Source organism: Arachis ipaensis, chromosome B5 (assembly GCF_059453495.1).
Source record: "Arachis ipaensis isolate K30076 ecotype BB chromosome B5, ASM5945349v1, whole genome shotgun sequence".
Lineage (NCBI taxonomy): Eukaryota > Viridiplantae > Streptophyta > Magnoliopsida > Fabales > Fabaceae > Arachis > Arachis ipaensis.
In genome coordinates, this window is record NC_142440.1 from 57,157,852 (window position 1) to 57,169,026 (window position 11,175).

The following is an 11,175-nucleotide window of genomic DNA, read 5'->3' on the forward strand; positions in this document are numbered from 1 at the left end:
CAACCGCCCCAGGAATCTCAGAGGATCTCCAACTTGGAAATGATGATGGAAAAGATGATCAAGCACCAAGAATTGGCCAACAAAAACCATGAAGCTTCACTGCAGAATCTAGAGAGGCAAATTGGTCAATTATCAAAGCAAACAGTGGCTGAAAGAGCACCCAATGTATTACCAAGTGAAAACCATCCCCAACCCCAAGGAAGAATGCAAGGCCATTCAACTAAGGAGTGGAAGAACCTTGGTAAACGACAAGAGGCCAGCTGAGAAAGAAACTAACAAGAAGTCTGTGGAGAATGATGTTGGCAACATAAAGCAAGAAGGAGAAAAAGACAAGCAAGACCAAGACAAGCTCAAAGAGAAAGAAGAACCTCAAGCTTCAAAGAAGGAAAAGTAAGCTATTGAGGAACAATCACAAGAACAGAGGAAGGAGGAGAAACCATACACTCCCTCCATTCCATATTCTCAAAGATTTCAGAATAAGCTAAAAGACCAACAGTTTCCTAAGTTCCTAGAAGTGTTTAAGAAGCTGGAGATCAATATTCCACTTGCTGATGGTCTAGAACAAATGCCTCTCTATGCAAAATTTCTCAAGGAGCTCATCAACAAGAAAAGAAGCTGGAATGAGAAAGAGACAGTGATCCTAACACAAGAATGCAGTGCTGTCATCCAAAGAGGTCTTCCTCCAAAGCTCAAAGATCCAGAAAGCTTCATCCTATCCTGCACTATAGGCAACAGAACATTGGACAAATCTCTCTATGACTTAGGAGCTAGCATCAATTTAATACCCCTCTCACTAATGAAGAAACTTGCAATAGAGGAAGTCAAGCCTACCAGGATGTCACTCCAAATGGCTGATAGATCACTCAAGATACCAAATGGGGTTGTGGAAAATTTATTAGTAAAGACTGGAGAATTCATTTTCCCTGCTAACTTTGTTATCCTGGACATGGAAGAAGAGGGACACAGTTCAATCATATTGGGACGACCTTTCTTAGCAATAGCAAGAGCCATCATTGATGTGGAGAAAGGGGAGATGACCCTCAGGGTGCATGATGAAAAGATGATCATCAATGTGTTCAAGTTCATGCAATATCCTCTAGAGAAGGAAAAGCACATAAAAGTGGTAATGATAGAAGAAGTGGAGGAGGAGCTACAGGAAGATGACAACCAGGAGAAACAAGAAGAGGAAATAGAGGTGGAACAAGAGTTCATAGAAGAGGAAGTGGTAGAGATCTCCTTTGAAAGTAAGGCAGAGAAGAAGCCAAAACAAGAGTTAAAGCCTCTCCCACCTTGAACATAGAAGAAGAAACAAAGCTGATTGAAGTATTGAAAGCTCACAAGACTGCCTTGGGTTGGACAATTGATGATATCAAGGGCATAAGCCCTGCCATTTGTATGCATAAAATTCTATTGGAGGAAGATTCAAGGCCTATAGTTCAACCCCAAAGAAGACTTAACCCAACCATGAAGAAGGTGGTTCAAAAAGAAGTGATGAAGCTATGGAATGCGAGAATCATCTACCCAATCTCTTATAGCTCTTGGGTGAGCCCAGTACAGGTTGTGCCAAAGAAGGGAGGAATGACAGTCATTTCCAATAAGAAGAACGAGTTAATCCCCATAAGGACAGTGACTGGGTGGAGGATGTGCATAGATTATAGAAGACTGAATGATGCTACAAGGAAAGATCACTTTCATCTCCCATTCATCGACCAGATGATGGAAAGATTGGCTGGCCATGCATATTATTGCTTCCTGGACGGATATTCTGGGTACAATCAAATAGTGGTTGATGATGTTTTTTTGTGGAAAACTGAATTTTCCAAAACACCCAAAACTCACCGACAAGTATACCGGGTCGCATCAAGTAGTAAAACTCACGTGAGTGAGGTCGATCCCACGAGGATTGATGGATCAAGCAACTTTAGTGGGTGATTAGTTTAGTCAAGCTAACATTGAGTGATTTGAGTGACAATTGAAGCCAACAGAATGTAAACTTGCAGGAATTATAAAGTGCAGAAAGTAAAATTGCAAGTAACTTAAAGAGCAAGAAAGTAAAATAGCTGAAACTTAAATTGCAAGAAATATAAATTGCATGAAAGTAAAGGGGACTGGGTGCAGGGAAATTAAATGAAAGCAGTAAATCAAAGTTTAGAACAATTGCAAGGAAATTAAAATTGCATGAAAAGTAAATTTAGGTCACAGTGGCTCAAATGTAAAATGCAGACGAACACACGTGCAGGAAAGTAAATTGGGAGCAATATGAGCAGAAAGTAAAAATTGCAGAGAAGGAAATTGTAGCAGAAAAGTAAATCAGCAAGAAAACTCAAATCAATTGTGAAATCTAGAAAGACAAGTGAAGATCTCAGGGGCTCAATGAGACTAGAAAAAAAGTCTAGATCTCAAGTCCTTCCTTGATCCAATAAAGAACAATTTGCAAAAGAAATGAAGATGAAAGCAGTAAACAGAGTGTTGATTTAAATCCTTAATTCACTGAAATTTTATAGAAGAAGAACAAGAGAAATCTCAAAGTGAGAATGAAACAGAATTCCTTCAATTCTCAACCCAAGATTCAAAACAAAGAGAAAAACTAAAGAGATAGAGTTCTCTATTCCTAATGCTCCCTCGTGGAGCCAGCCTCTCTGATGGAGCTCCCCCCTTTTTGAAATGAAATTAATGCCTTTATATAGGCTTTTACAAAATGAAAATAAAAAAATTGAAAATAATATTTACAAAATGAAATTCCTAATCTAGCTTCTCTGTGTGCCTTTGAGTCATGTGGGCTTTGCTTGCTTTGGAGTGGAATTGGGTTGAAGATGGATCCGGATGGCATTGGTCTTGAGAAGAAATCCGCTTGCAATTTGGACTTTGGAACATTCACGTTTGAGTCAACGTTTGAGGCAAAAGTTGGCTCAAACGTCTTCGTGAAGGCATTATGCAGAATGGCCATTTTGCTGTCACTCACGTTTGGGTTCACGTTTGAGGTCAAACGTGAGCTCAAACGTGATCTCCTCCAAGGCATTCTTTGGCCAACGTTTGACCTCACGTTTGAGGCAAACGTTGGCACAAACGTGGGCTCCCCTCAATTTCGTGCCAAATATGGATTGCCATATATCGTTGGAAAGCTCTAAATGTCAGCTTTCTAACCCAACTGGAATCATCTTAATTGGACATCTACAACTCAAGTTATGCTCCTTTGAATGGGACAAGGTTGCTAGTGTTGCTGTCACTCACGTTTGACCCCACGTTTGAGGTCAAACGTGAACGCAAACGTTGGGAACATTGCCAGTTTTGGAGGCTCGAACGTACTGTCCACCCCATACTATTATACATTGTTGGAAAGCCCTGAATGTCTACTTTCCAATGCCGTTGGAAGCGCATGAATTGGAGCTCCACAGCTTGAGTTATACTCCGTCGAAGGTGCAGAGGTCAGTTGGCCTCACTGCAGGTTGCCACCATGTTCGTTTATGCACATTTCGGGGCAGTTTTCTCCCTCAATTTAAGTGTCCACCATGCAGTGTCATATATGCTTGGAAAGCTCTTGATTTCTACTTTCCATTTCTTTTTGAATCACCTCATTTGAAGCTCTGTAGCTCAAGTTATTCTTGTTGGAAGTATACCCCTTCAGGCTCTGGGGAGCAACATTTCCCAAGGTATTCCTTAGCCAACGTTTGACCTCACGTTTGAGGCAAACGTTGGCGCAAACGTTGAGCTCCTGGGTGGCTGTGCTGATGAAGCTTCCTTGATTTGGTCATGGGCCACGCTTTTAAAAGCGTGGCCTAAGGCTCCAAAGTGTGCTCCAACTTCAAAGTGTGCCCCAAAGCTCTTTTTTTCTTCTTTTTAGCTTATTTTGTGCTTCTTTGCTTCTTTTTCTTCTTATTTCCTACAAAGTTTATCAAATTAAAAGATCAAAGAAATATACCATTTAAGCACCAAAGAATGCAATATTTAAGCACTAATCATTAATTTCTTGTATGAAAAAGCATAGAAAAACATGACATGATGACATGTCATCACAACACCAAACTTAAACCTTGCTTGTCCCCAAGAAAGAAAAGAATCATGCAATTAAGATTGACAACCCAAGGAGAGAAGGATAGCAACTCAATTATTCATGGTAAGCTAGTTTTCTAAGCAAGCTATAATCACAAAAGAAATGTAAATGATTGATGCTTCCATCTAGCTCAATTTATGAAATCTTTTTCTTATATTTCTTCCTTGAAACAAGCTTTTGATTTTCTTATTAGCTTCTCCTTTTGGGTGCTTTGCCCCATGAGTTAATAACAAAGCTACGATTCTAAATTCTTTGTTTTCAAGTATTACCACTTGATACATAAGCACCACAAGCATTTGAATTAGAGGACTTCATTAAGCTCATTTGTTTCTTTTCTTTACTCTCTAATCATTGATGCTCAGAATTTGAGCTTTGAGGGAGTGCTTTTGCACTTGAGCCTAGCCTTGACTTCTAAGTGCTTTGTTTTCAAGCATTTGGCTTGATACATAAACACCACAAGTACTTAACAATATAATTGTCATTGGTACTCAGAGCCTTCAACTTTCTCATTCTTTCCCTTTTTCTTTTCTTGCTTTATTTTGCATTTGCTTTCAAGGTTTTCATGATTTTAAAAGTTTCACAAAACGTGCTAGATGAAATCTTCAATTAAATAAAATCTAATGCAATTAAGCAACAATCAAACATACTAGCTTTCCAATACTTTTATGCACATGCTAAATTCTTCTTTAATGCCTTGTTTGTTTATGATCATGATACTTTATTGCTTTTGAATTCACAAAACTCAAGTTGGTAATCATAATGCCACAGCAACATGTTGCAATTTAGATTCAAGCTATGCTTTATTCATACACACATGTAAACAGAAAAGATGAAGACAATCATGCATTTTAAGTGCTGGAAACAAATAAAGAGAAAAGGAACTCTACAACCTTGTAGTTCATCTTCATTATTATTGTCCTTTTTCCTCTATTCTTCCTTCTTCCCATACCAACTCAGAATGCTTGCTCATCCTCAAGCAACTATTAGAACCGTGGCTATGGGGCTAAGATGGATTATGAATGTCTTACACAATGAAATGTTAGTAACACATGTGTTTCAAGCAAGCAAAATTAAAGATATGAGGGCACAGAGAAACAGAGACATTATTTTTGCAAATATAAGTTGGTGTGCATGATACATTGCATAAAAGTATAAGTGGCACACCAAATTTAGTGTGACACTTTCTCTTGAAATTGATGCAAGTATCCAGTAAAGATTGGAAGCAAATTTTTGTTGCATAGCAACACCAAACTTAGAATGCAACCATATGTCAATTTATTGAAATTTAAACTAAACAAAGGAAGAAAACAAAGCAGAGAAAAAATGTTACCTACGGTTGGGTTACCTCCCAACAAGTGCTCTTTTAGTGTCATTAGCTTGACATGTTGTTCTTCACTTTCTTCCTCTTCTTCCAGTTTGTTAAGAGGAATGACTCCAAGAGAGCAGAAGATTCAGCTATTGCCCCCTGTCTTGGTTTCCTCTCAGCAAGCTTTCTTTTGTACATGGCTTGATTGAGCTTGCTTGCTATTGGTCCAGGGGTTGGATTGCTTGTGGTTGACCTCCTCTTGAATGTTGTCCTTGGTAGCTTGGTCACAATCCTCTTCTTGGTGCTTTTGTTAATTGCCTTCACTTCCTTGAATCCAAGTCTTGGTGGTTGTGTGATTGTTGGAGTCTTCTTTTCATCAAGAGTCTCTTGTATTGGTGGTTCCATGTGCCCTTCCTTCATGTGATTTTCTGCTTCACTTGAGTGTGAATTCTCTTGAGTATCTTCCTCCATTTTTTCTTCATGATTTTCCATTAATTCCTTTGGGAGGGAATCTTTATGTTTCATTGTCACCTCAAGTAGCTTTTGTGATTGTAAAATCCTTGGCTCATGTTCCTCATCCTTCATTGCAATTTCACTTGACACAGGGACCTTTTGTTCTTGTTTTTCCACTCCCTCACCCACAAATTTGTCTTCATCCTCACTGTTTGATGGTTCTAAGTTCCTCTTTGTTTTCTCTAAGGACCCATTCATCTTCTTGAGGATGGTTTCTTTCCAGGATTGGGGTTGTGTATATCTTTTCACGAGTTTTCTGTGTATTTCAATGGCTTGGCATTGGCTTTCTAAGGGTTCTTTGGACCATTGAAGGTAATCCTCAACTGCTAATTCAAGAGATGAAGGTTGAGAGTAATTTTGGTGACATGGATGTGTTGTGGTGAAGTTGTGTTGAGGGGTATGGAATGAGTTGTGTGATTGATGGGATGAGTTGTATGGATTTTGGAGGAAACTTTGTGTTGAGGCATAATCAAGTGATGAAGAACTTTCAAATGAGAAACTGGGACGTGAGGGTGGATGCTCTTCCATTCTTTGGTGATGCTTCCATCCACCATGAGGATAATGATATGAATCATTTTGTGGTGGTGGTTGGTATCCCATATGATTTTTTTGCTCATCTTGTGTCTCTGAAGCAAGTTTCCATGAATTGGAGTGCTCAGAATGTGAATTCTCTTGGTGATATTCCCAGCCACCATTAGAGATTGGTGATGGTGGGTAATATCCCATAAAATTTGTTTGATCATAAGATGAGTTGAACTCCATTTGAATTTTGTAAAACACAACACCAAATAAAATTGAAATTCATGTTTCAGATGATATTTGCTTAGTGAGGCAAAAACACAAACACCTTGGTTTCAAGAACAAAAACAAAAAATGCTTAATCTAGACTTCTCACCCACTTAATCATTGTTGATCTAAATCAATCCCCGGCAACGGCGCCAAAAACTTGATGTGCGGAAAACGATCCGACACAAAACTCACTGGCAAGTATACCGGGTCGCATCAAGTAGTAAAACTCACGTGAGTGAGGTCGATCCCACGAGGATTGATGGATCAAGCAACTTTAGTGGGTGATTAGTTTAGTCAAGCTAACATTGAGTGATTTGAGTGACAATTGAAGCCAACAGAATGTAAACTTGCAGGAATTATAAAGTGCAGAAAGTAAAATTGCAAGTAACTTAAAGAGCAAGAAAGTAAAATAGCTGAAACTTAAATTGCAAGAAATATAAATTACATGAAAGTAAAGGGGACTGGGTGCAGGGAAATTAAATGAAAGCAGTAAATCAAAGCTTAGAACAATTGCAAGGAAATTAAAATTGCATGAAAAGTAAATTCAGGTCACAGTGGCTCAAATGTAAAATGCAGAGGAACACACGTGCAGGAAAGTAAATTGGGAGCAATATGAGCAGAAAGTAAAAATTGCAGAGAAGGAAATTGTAGCAGAAAAGTAAATCAGCAAGAAAACTCAAATCAATTGTGAAATCTAGAAAGACAAGTGAAGATCTCAGGGGCTCAATGAGACTAGAAAACAAGTCTAGATCTCAAGTCCTTCCTTGATCCAATAAAGAACAATATGCAAAAGAAATGAAGATAAAAACAGTAAACAGAGTGTTGATTTAAATCCTTAATTCACTGAAATTTTATAGAAGAAGAACAAAAGAAATCTCAAAGTGAGAATGAAACAGAATTCCTTCAATTCTCAACCCAAGATTCAAAACAAAGAGAAAAACTAAAGAGATAGAGTTCTCTATTCCTAATGCTCCCTCGTGGAGCCAGCCTCTCTGATGGAGCTCCCCCCTTTTTGAAATGAAATTAATGCCTTTATATAGGCTTTTACAAAATGAAAATAAAAAAATTGAAAATAATATTTACAAAATGAAATTCCTAATCTAGCTTCTCTGTGTGCCTTTGAGTCATGTGGGCTTTGCTTGCTTTGGAGTGGAATTGGGTTGAAGATGGATCCGGATGGCATTGGTCTTGAGAAGAAATCCGCTTGCAATTTGGACTTTGGAACATTCACGTTTGAGTCAACATTTGAGGCAAACGTTGGCTCAAACGTCTTCGTGAAGGCATTATGCAGAATGGCCATTTTGCTGTCACTCACGTTTGGGTTCACGTTTGAGGTCAAACGTGAGCTCAAACGTGATCTCCTCCAAGGCATTCTTTGGCCAACGTTTGACCTCACGTTTGAGGCAAACATTGGCGCAAACGTGGGCTCCCCACCAGGGCATCCATCTAGCAACATTTGGTCCTTAAAGATGCCTTTCACTCATGCCTCAATTTCGTGCCAAATATGGATTGCCATATATCGTTGGAAAGCTCTAAATGTCAGCTTTCTAACCCAACTAGAATCATCTTAATTGGACATCTACAACTCAAGTTATGCTCCTTTGAAGGGGACAAGGTTGCTAGTGTTGCTGTCACTCACGTTTGACCCCACGTTTGAGGTCAAACGTGAACGCAAACGTTGGGAACATTGCCAGTTTTGGAGGCTCGAACGTGCTGTCCACCCCTTACTATTATACATTGTTGGAAAGCCCTGAATGTCTACTTTCCAAAGCCGTTGGAAGCGCATGAATTGGAGCTCCACAGCTTGAGTTATACTCCGTCGAAGGTGCAGAGGTCAGTTGGCCTCACTGCAGGTTGCCACCATGTTCGTTTATGCACATTTCAGGGCAGTTTTCTCCCTCAATTTAAGTGTCCACCATGCAGTGCCATATATGCTTGGAAAGCTCTTGATTCCTACTTTCCATTGCTTTTTGAATCACCTCATTTGAAGCTCTGTAGCTCAAGTTATTCTTGTTGGAAGTATACCCCTTCAGGCTGTGGGGAGCAACATTTCCCAAGGTATTCCTTAGCCAACGTTTGACCTCACGTTTGAGGCAAACGTTGGCGCAAACGTTGAGCTCCTGGGTGGCTGTGCTGATGAAGCTTCCTTGATTTGGTCATGGGCCACGCTTTTAAAAGCGTGGCCTAAGGCTCCAAAGTGTGCTCCAACTTCAAAGTGTGCCCCCAAAGCTCTTTTTTTCTTCTTTTTAGCTTATTTTGTGCTTCTTTGCTTCTTTTTCTTCTTATTTCCTACAAAGTTTATCAAATCAAAAGATCAAAGAAATATACCATTTAAGCACCAAAGAATGCAATATTTAAGCACTAATCATTAATTTCTTGTATGAAAAAGCATAGAAAAACATGACATGATGACATGTCATCAGTGGTGGATCCCAAGGATCAAGAAAAGACTTCCTTCACCTGTCCATTTGGAGTTTATGCTTACAGAAGGATGCCCTTTGGGCTGTGCAATACCCCTGCAACTTTTCAAAGGTGTATGCTTTCTATATTTTCTGACATGGTGCAAAACTTTTTAGAAGTCTTCATGGATGATTTTTTTTGTCTATGAAAATTCATGTAACACTTGCTTACATCATTTAACTCTTGTTTTGAAAAGATGCCAAGAAACTAATCTGGTATTGAATTGGGAGAAATGCCATTTCATGGTTCATGAAGGGATAGTTCTTGGGCATAAGGTTTCAAACAAGGGTATAGAAGTTGACAAAGCAAAAGTAGAAATCATTGAAAAGCTTCCTATACCTGTTAATGTGAAAGCAGTAAGGAGTTTTCTTGGACATGCTGGTTTTTACAGGAGGTTCATCAAAGATTTTTCAAAAATAGCAAAATCATTGAGCAATTTGCTAATGATTGATAATCCTTTCATCTTTGATGACAATTGCAAGCATGCCTTTGAAACTTCAAAGAGAAAACTCAATACAACACCAATCATCACACCCCCTGATTGGGAATTACCTTTTGAACTTATGTGTGATGCAAGTGACTTTGCAATTGGTGCTATATTGGGGTAGAAAAAAGACAAACTGCATTATGTTATATACTATGCTAGAAAGGTGTTGAATGAAGCACAGAAAAATTATACCACCACTGAGAAAGAGCTCTTAGCAATTGTATATGCATTTGATAAATTTAGACAATACTTGATTGGTTCAAAGGTTATAGTATATACTGATCATGCTGCTCTCAAGTATCTCATGTCTAAACAGGATTCAAAGCCAAGGCTTATTAGGTGGGTGTTGCTGTTACAAGAATTTGACATTGAAGTGAGAGATAGGAAAGGAAATGAAAACCAAGTAGCAGACCATTTGTCAAGAATATCACAAGAAGCTAATCAAGCTCCACATTCAGTGAATGAAAGCTTTCCACATGAACACCTCTTACAAATCCAACAAGCTCCCTGGTTTGATGACATTGCAAACTACAAGGTTGGAAGGAAGATTCCCCAAGAATTCACTAAGCAACAAGTGAAAAAACTGCTCAATGAGGCCAAGAAATTCTTATGGGATAAACCATTCTTATTCAAGAGGTGTCTAGATGGAATGATTAGGATAGGTGTTCCTGAAAGTGAGATGAGAGACATACTATGGCATTGTCATGGCTCAGCTTATGGTGGACATTTTGGACCAGAAAGAAGAGCAGCCAAAGTACTTCAAAGTGGATTCTATTGGCCAACCATCTTTAAGGATGCTAGAGAGTTTGTTCATCAATGCAATGAGTGCCAAAGAGCTGGAGGATTAACAAGAAGGAATGAGATGCCTCAAAACTACATCTTGGAAGTAGAACTCTTTGATCTTTGGGGAATAGATTTTATGGGCCCTTTTTCAGCCTCATATTCTTTCAAATACATACTTGTGGCAGTAGAGTATGTCTCAAAGTGGGTGGAAGCCATAGCAACAACCACATGTGATGCACAAATTGTCCTTCAATTCCTTAAGAAGCACATTTTTACTAGATATGGAGTGCCTAAGGGTCTTGTCAGTGATGGTGGTAGTCATTTTTGCAACAAACAGATGGAGAAACTACTTCACAAATATGGGGTGATGCATAAAGTAGCTACACCATATCATCCACAGACCAATGGCCAAGCAGAGCTTGCAAATAAGGAGTTGAAGAGGATTTTGGAGAAAACAGTGGGGAGCATAAGAAAGGATTGGGCCAGAAAAATTAGAAGATGCTCTTTGGGCATATAGAACAGCATTCAAAACTCCTATTGGAAAGTCTCCTTTTCAGTTGTTATATGGCAAATCTTATCACCTTCTTGTAGAGATTGAGCACAAAGCTTTCTGGGCCACTAAACTCCTCAACCTTGATTCTCAAGCAGCAGGAGAGAAGAGGTTATTGAAATTAAATGAGTTGGATGAGTTTAGACTGGAAGCCTATGAAAATTCTAAGATATACAAAGAAAAAGCTAAGAGATGGCATGACAAAAAGATCTCAAAGAAGGAGTTCAAACTAGGAC

At 38.9% G+C, this 11,175-nt stretch overlaps 1 protein-coding gene across 1 annotated transcript; it reads left to right on the forward strand.

The window, feature by feature from the left end:
- The first annotated feature begins 565 nt into the window (after nucleotides 1-565).
- LOC107640667 (uncharacterized) lies at nucleotides 566-1,294 on the forward strand. Its single transcript, XM_016344173.1, has one exon. The coding sequence runs from the start codon at nucleotides 566-568 to the stop codon at nucleotides 1,292-1,294; it is 729 nt and encodes a 242-aa protein (XP_016199659.1).
- Nucleotides 1,295-11,175: the final 9,881 nt, after the last annotated feature.

Coding starts and splice junctions, on each gene's coding strand:
- LOC107640667 (XM_016344173.1), top strand. CDS start 566: ATGCCTCTCTATGCAAAATTTCTCAAGGAGCTCATCAACAAGAAAAGA.